Source organism: Drosophila persimilis, unplaced genomic scaffold, assembly GCF_003286085.1.
Source record: "Drosophila persimilis strain 14011-0111.01,24,50 unplaced genomic scaffold, DperRS2 tig00000977-arrow-arrow-pilon, whole genome shotgun sequence".
Lineage (NCBI taxonomy): Eukaryota > Metazoa > Arthropoda > Insecta > Diptera > Drosophilidae > Drosophila > Drosophila persimilis.
In genome coordinates, this window is record NW_020825387.1 from 124,712 (window position 1) to 146,278 (window position 21,567).

Sequence of the window (21,567 nt, forward strand, 5' to 3'; positions counted from 1 at the left end):
ATGTATAATAGGACTTGAATTCAGTCAGTATTTACGGTATATTTTTAAAATGGACGGTATATTTTGGTATATTTCTAAGGTTCGGAAAATTGCAATAATTAACATAAACAAGGTACAGATTCATATTTTTATTAACCGTTTTGTTTAATATCCGACATTATGCCGCAATTTGTGTACCGAGCCCTGTCCATCGTTTCAAACCAAAACAAACAACATTCCCGCCGCACGAGGTCAACCTCCAGATCACCTGATGCCACTATCCTTTGCGGAGGGGGTGCCTGAGTCGAGCTAAAAAGCTTTGAATCGGAACAAGAGGAAAGGATTATGCTTGAAGTCGAATCGGAGGCGCCCTACAATAGCGAGTGGGATATAAAACCTCAAGAAAAACCTTTACGAGAGCAAAGTTGATATTCCGTCAGCAGATAAAGCACTGGACCCATTGCATTCGGTGCAATAAAGTGCGGACGCACATGCCCAAAAGTGCGCGCAAGATCCACAAAAGAAAGAAAAGAAATTCTTCATCGACAGTCCTATCACAGGATGGTGCAACTACCTGGTACTGGACAGTCGCTAGTACGGCACTTGCCGCATCTGCCGTGAAGCGTAAGTCGATAAAAGTCCGCGATCTGATGGCTGTATTAGTGCTTTTAAGTGGAATTAATTGGAAAAAGGGTGAGTGGAACTTCTATTTATGATATTTATTATGTCTTGCACATAGTTACACATTTGCACAAGGCGTTCTCCGACCGACCGAGCCGCTGGCTGTTCCCATTTTATTGCATTGCGCAGCAGCAGCCGCAGCACCTTTCTCCCTATCGGCGGCGGGGCGGTACAGGGTACCCTCATTTGGTGCGTTCTGCCGCGATCTGGTGGCTCTACTTGGGCATGTGAATCTCAAATATTCTGATGAATCGCAACTTTATATTGGCAGAATGGCATTGCGGACAACAGCCACATCATCGTCATTGTCAGTGTTGGGATTGTCGGGCGGGCGGGCAATCGTCATCGTCATCATCATCATCATCGTTTCGTTGTGGTGGCTAGAACTGGCAGCTCGTTCAGGTTGGCTTTGTCATGGCCATAACAGAGTGTTCTGGCAGCTACTGTAAGCTCGTTTGTCTCCTTGTCACCGCTGTCCGTTGGACAATAACACTTTGTTTTCAATTTGTGCTGCCGGACGGCAACGCAACAGCCTGCAACCCGTACTCGAAACCGCCACCGCCATGTGTCCATGTCCCGGCAGCAGCCATGTCCCAGCTCTCTTTGGGGGCAGCATTGCTTGGCGCACATGTGGGCTGCAATTAAATGTTCATTAAATGCGACAACAACGACGGGCCAGAGATTGTTTCTCAACAATTAATGCGGTCGGGACAAGGATCGAATCGCGCCACACTGATGATGACATCCAGCGGTGTTTTTGCTGTCGCTCTTTTCTGTTCTGTTCCTTTGCTTTGCTTTGCTTTGCTTTTGATTCGTTCCAGCATGCATTCAATTCATTCTCCGGGACGGGACAGAGAGAATGTGCTGTGTAATTTACGGCCATCGTTTGCGGTGGTCCCCGCGCTCCGTCTGCTTATTTACGATCCTCGAAATTTTGACATTTATTTCTATGCGTTTTTGTTATTCCAACTTCTCTTCTGGCTAAAACTGTAACACGCCGTAGATCTTGGACCATTTATGGGCCACCTCTTGAGCTGTGTGTGCTGGCCCGCCGTTTGATCTGGCCTCACTGCCTGCGTCTTTTGTGTGGTGTGTGGCGTGTCGTCTGGTGTCTGGTTCTCTCTCAGTTTCCCTAATGGTTGCTTAATAAATTCTCCCCTTTCTCTGTGGCTGCGGCTGTGGCTACCATTTGCCGTATGCTAATGTGTGCACAAGTGTTTATTTGTTATTTAACACCCGCTGACCGATGACCGAAGATCGAAGGCCCTCATCCACAGTGACCACCGTGGTTGACACTTGAGAGAGAGAGAGCGAGAGAGAAAGGGAGGAGTATATGGGGTCCCGTCCCCCTATCTATTTGAACTGCTTGTTGCATTCTACAGGTAGGGTTCGGTGTTGGGTTACCTTATCATCTCGACCAGGGGATTGCCGTCTCCCGTTTGCTCTCTGCTTCACCCTCTCCCTCTCCCTCTCTGTCTCTGATATTTGATCCCTCGCTGCGGAACTGATGAGCCAACAAAACTCAATCCGTTATATCTCTAAAGTTGGCGAAATTTTTCGTGTGCTTTGGGGTCCGTGTCGTTGAACCCGATTTGGAAACGGATGGAAACGGAAATTGATAGCCGTGTTGGAGCAATTGTGAAGCTTTAACAATGTTCTTTAATCTAACTTGGGGGTATTTTACATAAGGATCGACGATCTACCTGACGAAGGTCTTGTTCGGATAACCAAAGAAGCCTATGCTCTTGAGTTCCATCAGCAGCTCGTGATCGTTGCCAATGGCCTTGAATATGGCTTTCTCGAGCTCATCGTACTGAAAGTGTGGCTCAAAGGGCATATCGTTTAGGGCCTGGAAGAGAGTATTGCCACGCTCGTTGCCTACCACGAGGGTGCGTCCACAGTTGGAGAATCTAAAAGGAGAGGAGGGAGCGATTCAGGGGAGCATTCCAATGGGTGAATCTTAGGTTCTACCCACTGTGCTACTGTATTGAAGGATGAATCCATTTCATGCTTGGCCATGGGCTGCAGGATGTTGCGTCTGATGTCCCAGACATCGGCTGTCTCGCGGTTCACCGACACAATGATTGTGGAGTGTGTGGGACTCCAGCTGGCCCAGTGAACGGGAGTCATCTCATCCATCAGCTCCAGCAGGGGACGAGTGATGCCGTCAATCCACACGCGAACGTACCTGGAAAAAGGATTGCAGTAAGAATATCATCCTTAAAGAGGGCTCAGGCTCAAGAGAGAACAAAGGCTAACCAATCGCTGCCACAGGTGAGGAAGAGCTTGGGCGACCAGGGAGAGAACTCCATGACGCTCACACCGCCATCGTGGCACTTGAGGACCTCCAGATACTGATGCTGATAGTTGATGGAGCACTTGTGGATGCAGCCCTCGTCGGTGAGCACGTAGTAGATGTCCTTCTGCACCGGATGGGTCGTGAGGCTGAGTCCTTGCGGATGTCGGTTCGATTCGCATGTCATCAGCGGCGGTATGGGCACTGTGAGGCCCTCGGGATGGCCCTCGACGCGTTCGAGAGTCATCTGATTGAAGCCCAGCAGAAAGGGACTCTTGATGATGCGGAATCGAGTGACGGACCCGTCCTGCGACAGGCTCAGAAAGGGATCGATTTCAAAGTCCAAGCTGTCGCCCTCCTCCACCTGCTTGATCCACCGTATGGCCACCACGGGCGCACAGCCCGGCGAGGTGCTACGCTGCGACGTGGCAATGGGTGAGTTCGCGTGGCTGCTCACGTCCCGCACCTCGACTCTGCCGTCGTAGAGGCCGATGGCAATCAGCGAGGGCAGAAACGGCGAGAAACAGATGGCCGTCACTGGTATCGGGTAGTAATAGGCGCGCTCTGGCTCCCCCGGATTCTTGATGCTCCAGACGAAGACACTCCCAGACTCGGGAACCTGCTGCGAGGAGAACGAATAGAGGCCGTAGGCAACGGCCAGAATGTCGCCGTTGCTGCGGCAGAAACTAACGTCGCTGACGGCCTTCCGCTCATCCCGACTGGGCACGGGCATCAGGCGGAACAACAGCTTCATCGAGTACACGTATTTGACTTCCGGCGCGGAGCGATCGATCTTCGCGAAGTTGCGGAAACGCTTCATGCCCCCCTCGTTCGTGTTGCTGGAGAGGGTGCGACCCATGAACATGACGGCATTCCTGAACTCCGGGCTGCCCAAAAGCTTCTCCAATTCGGACTTTGCCTTGCCGCGCTCTGCCCTGTCGTCCTCTTCGTCGACGATCTCGGTCTGCGCCTCGGCGTCGACTTGAATACTGTCCACACTGTGCATCGTCGAGAGCTTGCGGTGCAGGTTGTGCACCGTGTCGTACATCTCAAAGTTGGACACGTAGGAGCTAACCGTGGCCTGGGTCACCAGAATGGTGTTCACCGCCCGCGAGGTGGTCAGCAAAATGTCCGTCTGGGCCTGGCTCTCGGATCGGCGACGTACCTTGCCCTTGCCCGCCGTCAAATATTCGTACACGCGATTGTCCTTCTCCACTTCGTCGCCCTCGGCTGTGCCCTTGGCAGCGGTGGTGCTGCCCTGCGAGTGGAGCTCAAAGAAATCCGATTTGCGGAGAGTTACCTTCACGAAGGACTTGTTGAAGGGCTGTGGCTTATACTCCTTATCGATTTTGTCGCGGATGGCGGGCACGTCGAAATTAATGGTCTCGTAGGTGATCTATCGAATCGGGAATACAGTATTTAAGAAGGCGACTCCCTGGAAGATCTGTGTCCCGCAAACAAACCCCATTCATTAGATCGTCGATGGACTGCTTGTTGCCCCAATTTCCCGTACGCATGCTGGAGCGTGTGCGAGAGCGCGAAGCACCCCTGGAGTGCAGTGTCAACAGATTCGCCATTTGATGGAGAAACGTCAGATTGAAGCGTAGAAACTGATCGGCATATAAGCTGGTCGGTATGAGCTTTGGTGTCATGTCCACCTCCTCGCCATTGACCTCTTCCACCACCTGAAAAGGTAAGAGATCTCTGCAGATCAATCCCAACCCCAATATCAAGTTCTTAGGCGGAAGCAAAACCCACCCTGATTTGAGATCGATACTGAAGATGGGACGCTATCTCCTGATTGTAATAATGCACATGATCGGGTTTCTTCTTCTTTTGATGTGTCTTGAGATTGTCCACGGACGTGCTAGGGGCCACGTGAACGGACTTTTTATTCTTGTGATCGCCCAGTGCTGGCCACTGCGGATCATATTTAGCATGAAATATAATTGCAAAAAAAAGGATCCACCACTTACCGTAGTTCTTTCGGTTTCACGTGTAGAACTCGGCAGCGTATTCACAACTGTACTCCGATCTGAATAAATGCTCATTATGGCGGAGCGTTTTTGTTGAAATTATTTGGTAAAAGATATAAATTATTATTCTAAACTGAAAAATGGATTTGAAAGGGGACTTTTGTGAGTTGAATGATTTGGGGAGTGCCTACTTTTGGTGAAAATTACAGGAAACGTACGGCATCCTGGGATAACATTATAATCAATCTCCCAAGATAATGGGGAATATTCTCATAATTCTTAATTAAATCTGTTTAGCTTTTCCGCATTCAGGAGCAGCACGTGCCATAATGGCTCTCTCTCTCTCGCTCTCTCGCTCTCTCTCTCTGCGACTTTCCCTGCGCTTGCTCGTTAGATAAAAGTGAGATAAAGTTAACACTTAAAGCCACCACCCACCGCCCACCGCCCACCACCCACCACGCACCACCCACAGCCCATCACCACCCCAAAAAAGGCGAAGGACGCCGGGGCTGACTGGCTCCCTGACTGTGAAGGTTGCAAGTGCGAATCCCAGTAACAGTTGAACCCGCGTTCCGTGCACACCTTCTCCTTCGTGTCGGCGTCGGCGTCCGTGTATCCGTATGCGTGGATTCGCTTGCTTTGGTTTTTCCTTTCGTTTTCCCCGAGTGTTGTGCCGTGCGTGTGTGCCTGATGCTTGATAGTTAAGATACGTGTAGTGCGACTAATTGATTTCCATCTGGCTGCCAGACATGAGATAAATTGCAACACAGAGAGCAACAGAGAGCAAATAAAATCCTAATTATGTCCAGCACCCAACAGCAACAGCAGCAGCAGCAACAGCCTCCACTGCTCGTGGAGCCTCCATCAATGGAGTCAATGGAGTGCCAAAGTGAAAACCGAGTACCAGAAAACTCAATTAGGAATGTTGCAAAAGCCCAGACACTGACAACAGCAATGGCAGCGGCCACAACGGCCACAAGCGAGGCACTGCCCAAACCGCAAACGCCTTCAGTCTTGGCCAAGCTGCAGCCACAGTACCAGCCGCTTCCCCACCAGCAAAAACAACAGCAGCAACAGCAACAGCAACTGCAGACGCAGTACGTCATAAATTCAGTGGCAATGCACGCCAAGGCGACCACGGCGGGCGTCATCACTGGCGGCACGCTACACCGGGTGAAAAGTGCGCAGGTACGTTGCAAAGGAGTTGGAGGGAGCAGGACACAGTGAAGTGAAGTGGAGTGGAGTGAACGTGACGTTAATTGGAAGGTTAACCCAAGCCAACAGGAATGGATATGAACAGAGATACGAGTGGTGTACAACTGCGTATGTGGCTAAGGGATACGAGATGCAATACATGGCTTTGCCAGGGTCCAGAACCCCCCATGCGAAGCGAGGAACGTATTGAGAAAGTTCTGTACCTATAAAGAGTTATTCCTTCTTGGATATGGGAGGATTGTCTATATAACAGCACCACTATTTACTCCTTTTATACGTCCTTATCTTAGTTTTAACTTAACCCTTTATCAATGGATCTTCTATTGCTTGAAGGACGAAAGAAAGTTACACGCTCTGTACTTCCTTCAGGCATTCGCCAGCTTTGCCTCCGTATCCCCCATATCTGATCTGATCTATCCCCTCATCATTCGTAATCCCTTTTCGTAATCTTTCGCATCATTTGAAGGCAAAGTCATGAGGCAACCCTCTACCAAGCGAATGCGTACACAGTAACAGGGCTATAGATACACAATACAGATACAAAGCACAGATACAGATACATACAGATTATGGGACACGCAGGGTGGTGCGTAACGTAAAATTGTAAACTGTTTTTACCGGCTAACCAGCGAAGCAGAGTCCAAAGCAAAAGTCACCGACCAGGAGCAGGCCGGCTGTCGGTGGCTGTCGGTCCAGGTTTAAGGCAGCTGAAGCTCAATGGCTGGATGCTGGACAGAGGGCCGCATGCGTGCAGAGAGAACACAATAGAGAGAGAGAGAATGCCATGTTATGTAAACACCTAGCGAGTCGAGTGGCGAGTGGGAGTCGGAGCTGGAGCTGGAGAGGATTGGGTGGGATACGTGGACACGGCATGGTAGTGACGAAACAAAAGTCAGAGTAGATCCGACTGCTGGCTACGTCTGCTGACTGCCTGATGACTATGGAGAGCGAAAGGGAGTCCCAGCGTAGTGGTGGCTGTGTCGATGTCTGGCACTGGCTTCTGTTCGGAGTCACGTCATATATCAGATGCTCCGTGATGTGAAACAAATTTGCATTGCGGATTGGGGGTGTGGAAACGGTGCTCCTTCTGCACAAGAGACTCTGAAGGATGCTGATGATGCTGCTGCTGCTGCTGCTGCTGCCAGTGATGTGGAGTCCCAACTATCATCTGAAGTTGATGAAGTGGATGCCGCACTTCAGACCTGAGACTGTATACATTATTGGCCCCATCGAGTGCTTGAAGAAACTTTCCTTTTGACTTTTTGCTGTCGTTGCTGTCGTTCCTGTCGGGCTTTCCTGCCGTAGCTCTTCAGATATCTTTAGATATATGTATTCCACATCCCTCGGATGTCAGCATCTTTTTAAAAGGAGGGTGGCTTCCTTGTGTTTATGTTTGCTTTTGATTTTTATTTTTTATCCCCCGATTCCATTCGATTTTTCAATGCCAATGTGAACTCTTCTCTTTTTGCCGCAGTCCCCGTCCCCGTCACAGCCTTGCACTTGCCCGCAATTGAACCTCACTTGGGGTTGTTCTGGCATTCCCCCCACCCGAGGCCCAGTCCCAAAGAGAGCAAAGTTTATGCCACCTCAAAGTCGGTTGTTTGTCAGCACTTTTGCTGAATTTATCCGAGAGAGAGCTACAAGCACTCTCTCTTCGAGTGTTCGGTGGGGTGATGGGGGTTTCTTCCATCTCGTGCTGTTTGTTTTGCTGTGCAACATCATCTCGAGGGGTTAATCAACCTTTCCACCCACCACCCCGTTCGCTCTCCAGCGGCTGTAAGAGCTATAAAAGATGTGCGCAATTTAAGTTTGTTGTCGTCCCAAGGAACAAAAGGACGAAGGACTCTATTTATGAGCACAACTTTGCGTGGGCTCTGCTCTGGAGGTGCACTTTGTGTGGCTGTTCGTGGGGGATTTATGGGATAAACTTCGAGCTAAAGAACTTGACCATAACTATGCGGAAAACTTGCCTCTTCAAGGAAGTTAATTTCGATGTAAGGAAGTCGAGATAAAGGTAACGGCACGATGATGTGTTATATGGTTATTCTGAAAAGGAAACCTTCTTTGGCTACCTTTTAAGATAAGCATCTCTAAGACTAAGATGTTCATATGTATCTTTTGATGCCGTGAGAGATGTCTATTTTTCTATTCAAAACATTCCCCCATGTATGCCTATTCCCTCTAGTAATTTTCGTCCAATTTGTGTCGTACAATTGCCATTTCTGTTGTATGTACATTTTATTGTTACATCTATTTCTTGTGGATTGGATTTTCCGTTTGATTTATGAATTTATTCAATGGCAAAACGGAGCCAAAGCCAAATAATGCTTTCAGCCTCAGCGGAGCGGTCATTGAGCTGCAGAGACCACTTCAGACCACAGACGTCAGACATCAGACATCAGACTTTCGAGACTTGAGACTTCAGATGGGAATTGAAATGCAGCGTGTAAGCAGATTTTCAGCGTGCACTGCGAACGGTCAGCCAGCCATGTGTCCGCAAAACAGTTGGCAGTTGCAGTGGCACAGGCAGTGGCGGTGGCAGTTTCACAGTTAATGGAAGCGTCGCACTCCGTCTCTGTGGATCGGTGGCTCGGTGGCTCAGTGGCTCTCTGGCGCCAACATATTTTGCTGTCGCATTCAAATTATGAGCTCTGGCTTTGGCTCTGACATTGGCTATGGAAATTATGCATAAATCGTGGACAGCAGTTAAAAAGCAAACCAAAAAACCCAGCCAGAGAATGCCCCATAATGAAGTGGGAAATGCAGTCGAAGCTTTGGATACCCTTAAAGATCCATCACAGGGATCTCATGTGGACTAAATTTGATTTATTTATGAAGAACTAAACTACAGTGGAACTCATGAGTATTTCCCACTTAAGGCTTGATTTTTGAGACAGTGTTGCTCTGAAAGTTAGTCACTTTTAATGGATTCAGTGATTCTATCATGGAAAATATACTCTACTTATACTCTAAGCTACGTATTGCTCAAATATCTTTCGGTCTGTATACTCGCCCGTCATGCAGCAGCGCCCCTCGACCGTCCCTGTCTCTTATTAAAGTCATAGTATCCACTTTTAGGGTATCGCAAACTAAGAAAGAAAGTGGAAAGCCGGGAAAACATAGAGACAGAGGCAAAGCCAGAGTGCGGGAAAAGTGAAGAATTTATGTGTACGTGTTGGAAATTCCTTAATTTGTACAGCGACAGACGGACAGAGGAGACTGCCAAAGAGGAGAAGAATTATTTACCTGGCGGCTTTTCTTCTTCTCATCCATTCGCTGGCTAAACAAATTTTCATGTCACGTGACGGCAGCTGAAATATCTTCAAGATACAACCGAAAATACAACACACAAACATGACACAAAAGTATCTCTCTCTCTCTCTCTCTCTCTCTCTTTTGTGGTCGATTCAAGAACTTCTGCACTTACGAATGCCAACATGCAACAACTTGTCGAAGCGTACAACATTTGATTATATAATTTATATAATTGTGTGCGTGTTTTTTTTTTGTTTTGTTTTTCGGGGTCTGTACTGCAACTGTACACGGAAAACGTTTAATATGCGATTGAGGGAATAGTCGCACAGCCCACAAAATTTCCCTGGGAAAACTCTGGCGTCAGAGATCGTTTAACCCAGCTGCCATAAATATTTTTCCGTCTCCTAGTCGCCCAGTCCCTGTTTTTTGTACCCCATGCTAATCAGCGCTGTCAACCGTTGAGATACACACTGAAAAGATACAGTCGTCGGGAGATACTTCTGCAACTTTTTTGGGATGCACATGGCGATTCTGTATCTGTATCTGAAAAATATGTCACGCATTCCGCATCGCGCGCTCGCGCAGCGCTCTTTTTTCTCTCTGTCTGAAATTAATTTATGCAGTTTGGGGGCAAAGATTTTCCAGTGCAGATTAAAGCGTTGCGGCATTTAATAAATTGCTCTTAAATTATAGAAAAAAACGGAGCCGGCTGAGATTTATGGCATAGTGTAGATCTGTGCATCCGCGAGGTGGGAAAGATACTCTTCGTATTCCGAAGATACGCAGCCGTAATGCGCCGTAATTTTGTTGAACACCGATAAGACCAGACCCCATTGTGTATGGCACCCCAAATGGTGATCATCATCATCATTTTTTCATTAGCTTTGATCGCATTCGAATGAATCTGAATGTGAATCTGAATTTGAGGGGATATCTATGGGATCGTTTGGATCACTTTCCTACACTTTTTGTTGTTGTTGTTTCTTTGGGAAGCTGTAGCCAAAATTCTGCCTCTACTCCTCTCAAATGGTGACCCATTAATCCAAATATGTCAGCTCTCATCGTTAATGATCGCATTGAAGATCGTTTTTGTTTGGTTGTACCGATCGGACCCCTGTCATTGGGGTCGCCCACGTTTTGGCCCGCGTTTCGTGTTTTCAGCTTTTATATCTACATTTATTTCGGTCTACGCTTTGACCTTATAAATCAGATGCACATACAACAGATACAGATACAGATACATTCACATATGAAGAACACACCAAATTTGTAAGATCCATAAATTTTTCAAAAATCTAAACATAAATTTTTGATTTACGCAACATTTCGGTGGAATAGAAGGTGGACTTTTGTTGATTTATCTCGACTAATTTCCACAGCCATCAAGTAATTTGGAACTGGCGACAAATTGGTATTGGCAGCCATATAGCCATATAGAAGGACAGACAAAACTGTAAAGAAAATCCCAGAGAAAAAGCTCTGGTGATAATCGTGTGAAATGTGAAAAAGAGAAACATTTTTATTTTTTATGGGCCAATTATAATTTTTTGGTGAAGTGTGCTGTAAATTTGAGAGGAAATTAAGGGGTTATATGGCCGGGGATTGTAACTCAATTTCGATTTTAATGGATGTATAAAACCGACTCTAAAAGTGTGTCACAAATTGATTTGAACACTGGAACAAATTCGTGTGTACGTTTTGCAGCAGAAGAGGGGATCAGATCAGATCAAAGAATTCACAGTAAAAATATATATCATCTTTTATGGGTTACTCCGAAAAGAACTTGTTAATCGCATAAGTTGTGCAATTCCATGTTAAGCTTTCGTCCCAAGAACAATTCCTTGGGCACACAAAACATCTGCTCGTATCTCTTGTGGAATTCCTAAGAAAGATATCTACAAATTTGCACAGCATTTCGTCGGTTGTGTCTGTTGGGAAGATCTTACAGATATTTGCACAAGTGTGGCTGGCATCCCATTCCATTCCATTCCATTCCATTCCATCCCATCCCAGAGAGTACGTTCCATTTCTCGAGCAATGCACTGGACACTGGGACATTTACGGATTTTTGGAACCCTCTCGGCAACAGTAGAGCTAGAGTTCCATAGAAAAAACGTGTGTGTGGCGTATGAGTATCTAATGCTATTGATATAACCCGAAGCGAATCTAATCTTATCGTCCTCCCTTAGATATTTGCAAAATAAAATGTCAACATGTTGAGCACACGTGATAAGATAATGGTACCCCCGTAAGTACGTGCATAGTACTCCACGTCTATCCTTTTGGTTTTGAACAATTGTTTTTCTATGGAAATGAAAATATTCGCACTACACACATAAATGCTGCAATCGTCTATATATAGGATGGACTATACTGGACTGGCAGTGTGCCCTTCTCTCACGTAAAATGCGGCTATAAATAGACGTTTATTTGTTTACCAAAATTCACCAGATAATGCAGAAATGCCCAAATCTAGTGGCTCCAAAAATAAACACAACAACAGAGGAGATCCATCATGGTTGAGGTTTGCTGATGGATTGTTTGATGATAGCATGTGATGATGATGGCCCCCGATGATTGATTTATTTACATGCCGCCACTGCCACCACTGATGATGATGACGCTGGTGATTCTGCCTGCACCTCTACACTATTATCACGTGTGTGTGCGTTTAGTTTTTCCACACTGTTCTTTCTCTAATTTGCTTACGAAATCTACACTGCCTAGCGGTTCCAGGGTGTCTATAAACTGGGAATGATAAGGCCAACAATGTCAGAACATTCATTCTGCCATTCTGCTGGCTTCCTCGTTAGTCATTCCCTTTATGTATTTCCGCTCCTGTAATTGACGTCAATGCCATGACATTGTTGTACTTGTACTCCCGGTGCCCCAAAATCGATTTCCAAATCAAATTCAGGGTGTATGTATTTTGAAATATGTTAAGTCAAGTATTGGAGCAGTGTTTCGTTTTGGAGGGTAGGAATATTACCAATGCAAAGCATTGTCATAGGTCGTTGATCGTTGATCGGCGATCAAATTGTGTTGCAATGCACATGATATTTTATTGGGCTCAGACAAGGGATATCTGAAGGAAAACAACGGCATTTTATAGCTGGAGACCTGTGGAAATCGTAAACGATCTTTATACTCTTCAATAATCTTTATACAACGGGAAGTTACATAATTTTTATAAACAATATGTATGCGTGTAGAATTTTTGCGCAATAATCTTGGATTTTTCACGAATAATATGCAGTATAATATTCAAGCTCGTTTCCTACCATATTTACTCTTCGAGGATCAATAAAGTACCCAAAATCCATCCTTTCCTTTAATATATTTTAACTTTTCAAATGGAAATATATATTCTTTCCTTTCCTTTAATATCTGCCACATATTTATATCACTGCAATACTCTCAGCTCTGGTACTCTCGTTGGTAGCCCCCTTTGGCACACTTTGCTGACTCATAGATCAAATATTTCATTCGTTAAAGTCTTCAGACCAAAGTCAATGCTCTGCTCTCGCCTCCCCGTTTACGATTTTGATGGTTTTTCGACTGATGACATGAAGAAATTTCCTGTTTTCCTGTTTGGGTTGCGTTTAACGGGCTGGCCAGCAATCAGCGCCTGGCTTCCATAAAAACGAAGCGGCACAAATGTGCCACAAATGCAGCGCTAGAGGCGATCTATCCATCTATGTATGTAGAGTCTAGAGTCTTGGAGTTTGTGTTATTCTTGAGCAGGCAAAGAAGTATCTTTCTGGCATGGCATTCCAGGAAATACTTGACTCGAAAGGAATCCGCTGTAAACACTTCTGCCACAGCAACAGCAACAACAACAGCAACAGCAAAAGCAGCCCATAAAGATTTGTTTTATCTGTTTATTTTTGCAAAGTGAATCGGGAATTAGGTTAAAATTTAGTGCCGTCTCAGCGGAAAGTACAAAAGAAGAGAGGAGAGGAGAGAAGGAAAGGATGGGCATTGAGGCAGCATAAGGTTGCAATGTGTCTGTCGTTCATTCATGCACTCGGCAGTGGAAAAGGGCGCTGTGCTCTGGTCATCAATGAACCTCTCTTAGAGACACAAAAGACGACACAGATTCGATTACAACTGGAGGTCGGTTCTTGTGGTAATTGCTGGAAACTCAGCGGAGCACTGCAGGAGGTCGGTCTCTGCTCCAGAATCCGAATATTCTGCGGCTACTGTTACGCGGCGACGCCAGTGCAGACATCGACATCGCCATGGAAGTGGCGGAGTGGCGGAGTGGCAGAAGATACGTCTTCATTATATCAGAGCGATACTCTGATGCTCGTATCGTGTGTCGTCGTTTAACATTTTTACTCACAATCGAAAGTTGTTTTTCGTGTTTCTCTCTCCCAACGAATTGGAATTCTTGGGAAAGTGTTGCAAGCTCTGTGGCTGTAAACATAAGTTTGTTTTTTTTTCGGCTTGTTTGGGGCAAGCACTTCATGTGACAGCCCCAGCAAGACAATGCACAGAAACGAAAGAGAGAGATACATTCAATCCGAAGCGGGAGATACATTCAGCCTCCAATACCAGAGGCAGATACATCCACAGAGATACATCCAAGCCCAAACCCATCGCCTCTTCGATTCATTCTCTTCTTTTACATCATTTTTGGCGCGTAATTGCAATCAATGCCGCTTTGTATCTCACGGATGTCAGTGACAGTGACAGTTCCAACAGATGCAAAGCAATTATTGCGGTCCTCTCTTTCGAGTTTGTGGCTTCGAGTCTCAGGATTCAGGATGCAAAATACAAGCTCTCCACTGAATGGAGGTTCTAATTGCCAGACGATGGACGGTGCGGGGGGACTCATTCAAGGTGCGAGAGTGGGATTGATTTGGTGGCAGAGATACTTCCGGGAATGGGTACCTTTGGCTGCAGTTCCTTTCAAAGATATTCAATGAGCCAAAAGACATTTTCCCCTGTGCTTTTCTGGAGGATTCTTAAGTAGGATCTCTGGCCATCACGAACGAATGAATGCTGCTTCCCATAGCTCATTCCTGCAAGCATTCAAGCATTTTTGCCACTTCAAAAAACAGCTAAAGTCAGCTATTGAAATACAATTCTTTCGGACTCTGGCTCTTGAGATGCACATGCACCCCCGCAACAGCAGCAGCCACCAAGAGGAGGAGGAGTAGGAGTTGGAGGAGAAGTAGGAGTAGGAGTAGGAGGAGGAGCAGGAGATGGCCATAACTTATGCTTCCTACCATATACGATATGTGGTCCGGACTGCAGCCTTTTGTTTTCGCATTTTGTATCTCAATTTTCAATGTGGCTGTAATGAATGGTTGCACGATCTTGTTCTGCCTCTGCATGTGGGTGCACTGCGGACTGTGGCTGGGAAACTGCTGCGGATAGATGGGGGATCTCATGAATTATGCAAACACTGGCAGAAAACCAGCACAGAGAGGAGCCCCAGAGGAACCCCCGAACGAACACTGATCTCTCTGACAGCCAAAGCAAAACAAACAAATTGTTTGTTATTATCGCTGGGTGGCGCAGAATCGCGACAGGAATCCGGATTTGGCGTCGGATTTGGAGTTGGATTCGGATTCGAATCCGCCCTACCTCTTGCCTCCTGCCTCCTGCCTGAATCATAGATTAAGATGCCGCCGGGAAAAAAGTAGAAGGCGGCAAATTGTCAAACGCGCCGCCAGCTGCCAAACGATTTACTTAGGTCTGTCTCTGTCCCTCCAGGCATCATTCTCCCAACACCCCCACCCCCCCATCGGTTGTCCCTAGTGTTTCTTTTTCGCTCCATCTTGTTATATTTATTTTGCATTTTGTATTTCCTATGGTCGGTTCTGTATTCATGCTTTATTTTTAGGCCTCGGCAGCCATAAGGCCATAATGTGTGAAATTGCCGACAGCCTCTGCGGCGGAAGATCTCGGGGCGGAAGATCTCTGCTGCTGGATGGTGAGGCACCAAGTGAGAGATCTATGATTTTGCGATGATAAATGGAGCGCTCCGCGCAGAGCGTTGTCTTTTTTGAAGTTTGACAGCACAAAATATATGTGAGGAAACCCAGAGAAGGAGCCACCAGAAGTTGGGAATACCCTGGGATACTAAAGCTGCTTTCTGGATCGAATAAACCTTGGAAGGACTTACTTGGAAATTGGACAGCCGAGTGCCGGAAGCAGTAGCAATGAATCCTCCATTTAAGGTCCTTAGTCTCTATTATGTGGTAGACGATCCGATCTACTTTTGGAAGGCCACGAGTTTCGATCCTGGATTTCGCATTACGGAGCCACAGGAGATGGTCGATTGCGTCGCCCCACAAGATCGACCGCTCGGCTGCGAGCTCTTAGTGCTGTCTCAAGCTAAGAACATCCTGATCCTGATGTTCCTTGCCTTCTTGGAAAGTCATCTACACTGTGGCCCTCGAACTGGGGATTCACCAAGCAGCTCTGGGTCCTTCGTTCCGAGGGAAGAGGAGCAAATCCAAACATATTTGATTTTTATGCAAATATTGATGGAAATGGCACTCTCCCTGATTCCTTAAATGGGGCATCCAGTGGTGCATCCCTGGGCGAACCGAAGGCTGCTGTAACTGTACAACCAAATGGTGCTTTAACCGATGCATCCCTCGACGAACCATGTGATGAAACCCATGATGTATTTCGTTGTTCCAGCCCTGCGACACGGCATCCAGTGATGTATCCTCCGATGAGTCCCTTGATGGATGCCCAACGCCAATCTTCTCCACCTCAGTCATGCTCAACCCAAAGATGGGCCCAAGGTGGAATCGGATTCTATTTCCTTCCTTGAGAACATCATACCCTCATACCCCATTGTTAGGGTATGCAAGGCGATGAAGTCGTTTGGTGCTTAAGTGTTTCTTTTGAACCAAATGAACATTAATATTATGGGATAATTAACCCACTGAATGGCCGTCGTGTTGTAGTTGTTGTAGGGGGAGTGCCTCGAAAAAAAACCACAAAACGGAAGAGGTTAAAGAACTCTCTCTCTGTCTCTATAGGAATATTAGATCACTAACTGAATATTTGTTGGATACAAGTTTCGGTATACACTTTGCCTATCGCATGCCTTTCTCCAACGTTCCAACCTCTGCACTGCCCTGCCCCGACTGACCTCTGGTCCAACCCCGAAAGCAACGCGGACTAACGCAAAGCAGAGCCAAAAAAAGTTGTAAAAATTTGGAGTTTCATTAAGATGCACATCTTAATTGTGCCCGCAGCTGATGCCACACCATCGGATGCCACACGACGCCATCCCATCCGATCTGATGTTGAAGAAGACGATCCTGTTTTCCAATTTCCACCAAAAGTGGGCTCGGCTCGATCGTCTGAATCTCTCTGGCGGTCTGTCTGTCTGTCTGTCTATTGTTTTATGGCTGCCACGAGGAGTGGCTGTGTCCCCTGATAATTGATGAATTTATTACCCAACATGGAGTACAGTACTCCTACTCCTACTCGCTGCCTGCCTGCCTGCCTGCCTGCCCCACGTTGTTCCCTGTTGCCTGTTGCCCAATCACTTTTACTGATTGGAAACTGCTGCTTCTGCCTCTCTCTTTCGCTCTCTCCATCCAACGTCTTATCACGTGCCCCAGAGTGTGCCGTCTGCCTGATGAAGTGCCGTCAGCCGTTTGTCGCGTAGGGTTCTTCATCTAATTGTGTTTTTGTGCAACTAATCTTGCCCCCTGCCTAATGGGTGGCTTAACATTTGGAATGAAAGACCGAAATTCTCGGAATCCATTCCGTAGTCCGTTTGTTCGCGTGTAAAGTGCATTTTTCGGGCGGAGAGCACTCCGCTCTGCTCCAATTTCTGCTCCATTTCTGCCCCAATCTAGCCGCTCCGCTCTTATTGCTCTTTGTTTCCGCTGCGCTTCTGCTCGACACTTGATTGTTTGTGATTTCTCCACCGATTTCTGATTTCGGGGGCATCCACACACTCCACTCCATTCCGCTCCATTCCATTCCATTGTTTTCCAAATGCGGCACGTTCTGGCCATTTATGGCGGCACGCATGGCCAACAGCAACAGAAGCCAAGAAAGCTGATTGGCCCCAGAGAGCAGTTGTTGATTGGGAAGCTATTGGCACTATTGGTGCTATAGTTTCATAGCAGCGACCTATCCCAAGATGTTCTCGAAGATATCACATTATTAAAGACTTTTTTCGATGGTAGTTCTGGTAGAACAGGCAGGGAATGTCCCCCTTGAGTATCCCTAATGGTTTAGCCATGATTCACGGATGTGAGCCACTCCAGCTGTCGTAGTGGACACATCTGTCCACCAAAACTGAAGGGCCTGCCATCCCAAATAGAGATACAACCAAATTCCACCCCCAAAACGCCGTAGGTACTCTCCCTCCCTCGAGGGACCCTTTGGCGGTGGCGGGGTCGGGGGTTAGTGCAATAAAATATACAATACCTCCATTTGTTGTAGATTCCCTTGTTGGCCATAGAAATTTCCCAATTAACACACGACAAATATTTGGCCAGAGATGTTTTTCTCGATGGAATATTCTTTTGCTGATTGCGAGATCTTTTTTGTTTTTTTTTTTGTTTTTTGGATGAACCGACAGGTGCCATAATTCCCATAAAATACCATTTTCCAGGGCCCCGTGGCAACACACACACACACACACGAGAGAAAAACAAAATAATTTAGATAAAACATATGACGCCTACAATATTTTTGCGTAAGAGAAACGATAGCAAATACGAGTATATATGTACATATGTATGTACAATATGTAATACATGGCACGTGAATGGATATATGTATGCACAATATATGGGGGTGCGGTGCGTGTTTTCGTGGTCTGATTTGCATATATTATTTATTCAACTTCTAAATTGCAAATGGAAACATGTTACGAGGTGTTATGAATGCTCTTTTGGCTTTGGCTATGGCTTTTGGTATGCCTTCGGGTACCGAAAGGTAAGCTGATGCTCTGACATCTTTTCATTTGCATATTTATGATGACCAAAAAGGAAAATGAAACATGCCCCAAAAAGTGTAACAAAGAATGCCAGTAGGTGGGTTGGGAGCTTTAGGAGAGACACAGAGAGAAAGAGAGAGTGAGGGAGGGGGAAGTCAACGAAATTAAAGATGCCAAAGGCAACATTTTTGTGGCTCTAACGAGGCAATTAGATGTGTGCGTCCGTGGCCTTCTGCTGGTCATTGTTTGCCTTGCATCTGTATGTGTATGTACATATTTTTCTAACCCTAAGGGAACCCCAACGGAGAAATGTCAAAAAATTGCCGACTAATTCCCTGGAATGCGGGTGGGTTCTCTCGTTCTCTCTCCCCCCCCTCCCAACTCGAATCTCCTCTCCCTGGATTCTGGATTCGGTAAACCGGTTTCTGCCACGCGTGACAGCAACAACAGAGCCAAAATGAGCTCGAAATTGTCATTGTCCTCGAAGGATAATGACTGACGAAGGACTGTAATGACTGTAAAACAGGATAATGCACATGCAGCACAGCTGTACAGAGAGGAGGGCGGCGGAACACCTCTATGAAGAGTGATTTCCATGCAAATTAAATGGCATGGCATGGGATCGAATGAACTTTTCCCCAATATGAAATACGAGAAGAACCAAACCGAACCGAAGCCCACGCAAATGGAGAGGAAAACCTCATTTGTTGAAAACTTTTTTACGACCCCAAGCATTTGAGATAAGAACACAAATCGATCGAGAAAGCCAAGCCAATCCAAGTCAAGCCAAGCCGCTGGAAATGGTAATCCCCGTCCTAAAGTGTTTTGTCTGCCATAAGAAAATCAAATCAAATCGAATCAAATTAAATTAAATCAATTCCCCAACGAAAGTGACAATAAAACTCAACGAGTTTTCTGTCTGTCTTTCCTTTTTAACTGGCGGTCTCCGTCTGTCTCGGGGCACTACAATTTTCATGTTGTTGCCTTGGACTGTCTCTCCCTGTCGCTGTCTTGCTGTTCATTTCCATTTCCATCTCCATCTCCGTTTCAGGCTCTTGACGTGACTGATGTGGGCGTGGCACTTGTGTGGCATGCAAATCATGTCAAATGTCACATTCAACTTCCACAAAAAACTGCAGCTTGCAGCTGCAACATCGGAGGCAAGTCGATGCGAGTCGAGGCTCTTCGTTCTGTTTCTCGTTTATCGCGTTTCGTATTGCATGAGGAGATGGGCATGTAAATGGGGATGGGGTTACCCCATAAGAACTTCCTTTTTATGGAACGAAACGGGTTACCCCTGACCTTCAGCCCATTCGACTTGTTAAGGAGGTGTTTCTGTTTTCTGTTCTCCTTTTTTCTTCTCTTTTTTGGGCAGAACTTCACGCCTCCCATTGTACAAACAAAACTGTGTTGTGTTTGGACAGCTGCTGCTGTTGCATAAAGCTACTGTATTCTGTATTCTGTAGGCGATGGGGCACGGCGCTCTCTTGGTCACGGGTGTGAGGTAACGTGAGCTTAGAGCAGGGGTGCGTCCCATCACCATCATTATCTTCTGGCTAATTGAGCTTTCTGTAGGGTAAACACATTCCCAATAATGGATAGTGTCTGCATTCGATATGTTCTTCGAGCCATAGAATTTGAAGTTGTATCGAATGATGGGGCGGGGCGGTGGAGGGCTGTCTCCAATAGCCGAATGTTTGTCACTCAAATAGAAATTGGAACAAGAATATCATCGTCTGACGAGAGGGCAGAGAAACATAATACCACATAGAAATGTTTATGATATGTGGCTATTCGAGAGGTTGCCATTGGATATCTTTAAAGGGATGCACTTAAATGATAAAATATGGGGATATTAATAGATAAACAGTTCTCTCAAGAGATCTGTTTTGTCGAACGAGTAGTCTTTTTCATTCAAATATCGAGAAAAGAAACTATTAAAACGATTAATTATCACAAAAACATTTTCGCATCTTCATACATCCCTATACAAATTTTGAATAAAATAAGCATTATCCGTTCGATGGAGTATTCTTGAAAACGATATATTTTCTTTGATAAATCCCTAAAAACTGTTAACAAAGTGAGATATCTTAGATCATGCCTCTGAAAATTTGAATATTTAGACCTAAAGTCTGATACTACCTATAAAAATCCACTTCTCTATTACGAACTTTCGTACAACGACTTTATTTTCAGAACGCTGCAATTTCGTCCAATTTGTATTACGTTTTGCTCTCCTCATAACAAATTTCCTTATAGCGAATGTAAAGTTTCTTTACTACGTTTGATTGTGGTTTCCTAGAAAGAGTTCTAAAGAGTTCTTTGTAGTATTGGGAAACTTTGGGAGCTTGAGGCAAGTGTAGGATAATTGTATAAATAAAACAAATTTATTCGCTTGCGTAAGCATCCTTACAGTTTTTTTTTAGATGGAAAAGTGCAAAAATCCAATGCAATTTTCTTATTACGAAATCTGTATTACGAATATTCCGTGTAACGAATTTTTGTTTGGTCCCGTAGAGATTCGCTGTATGGAAGTTCGACTGAGGGGTATCAATTACGCGATATCTATCGATTCGTACTCTTCTTTAGATAAACCAGGAGCTCGGTTTTCCTTCAAATAATCTATAATCCAAACGCTTTTTATTCAAATATACGAATAGAGTATGCAAATAAAAGCAAGCAAGCAAACGAAACGAAACGAACCGAACGACTTGGTCTATAAGAACGAGTACCGTAAGAGACACACGAAGCGAAGCCACGGAGCCGACACGACACGACTCGATACGAAACGACACGACGCGTGGCCGAGCAAAAGCCGAAGTGCAATCAGCTGATAGCGGATCAGCCCCGCTGTATGGCTGTGGCTCTGCCACACAGAACGGCATAGTCTGCGGAGTCGCCTGCTGCGGTGCGGAACACACATTCGAGAGCGAAGCGCAAGATACGACTTCGAGTGCGAGTACGAGTACGAGATACAAGATACGAATCGTGACAAACAGAAAAAACTATAAGAGAAATAAGCAGCAATTTTTGCTACGTCTGTGGTTTGGCAGCGGCTTTTGTTTTTTGAATTTCGGAGCTTGGTTTTTGTTTTTTTTTTTTGGGTGCCCCGCGGCTAAACTTGAAATCACAAAAAGCTGATTCGGCATTAAAGAAAGATACAAGATACAAGATACCCATGCAGATGCAGATTTTGTGAGCACTGAAGATAAACCCATACAATACCATAC

At 45.8% G+C, this 21,567-nt stretch overlaps 1 protein-coding gene across 1 annotated transcript; it reads right to left on the reverse strand.

The window, feature by feature from the left end:
- Positions 1-2,299: 2,299 nt before the first annotated feature.
- On the reverse strand, positions 2,300-5,023 carry LOC6601048 (WD repeat-containing protein 78). The gene is made up of 6 exons (XM_026993922.1): positions 4,933-5,023; positions 4,715-4,876; positions 4,420-4,641; positions 2,920-4,352; positions 2,636-2,848; positions 2,300-2,570 (listed from the first exon to the last, which is right to left on the reverse strand). The coding sequence occupies exons 1-6, from the start codon at positions 5,005-5,007 to the stop codon at positions 2,360-2,362; spliced, it is 2,316 nt and encodes a 771-aa protein (XP_026849723.1). The 5' UTR covers positions 5,008-5,023; the 3' UTR covers positions 2,300-2,359.
- Between the last annotated feature and the right edge of the window lie 16,544 nt (positions 5,024-21,567).

Excerpts from the sequence above, each read along its gene's own strand:
- LOC6601048 (XM_026993922.1), bottom strand. The coding sequence starts at position 5,007 with ATGAGCATTTATTCAGATCGGAGTACAGTTGTGAATACGCTGCCGAGT. Across the intron at positions 4,877-4,932 it reads GTGAAACCGAAAGAACTACG|TGGCCAGCACTGGGCGATCA; the intron begins GTAAGTGGTGGA and ends TATGATCCGCAG. Across the intron at positions 4,353-4,419 it reads TCGACGATCTAATGAATGGG|ATCACCTACGAGACCATTAA; the intron begins GTTTGTTTGCGG and ends CCGATTCGATAG.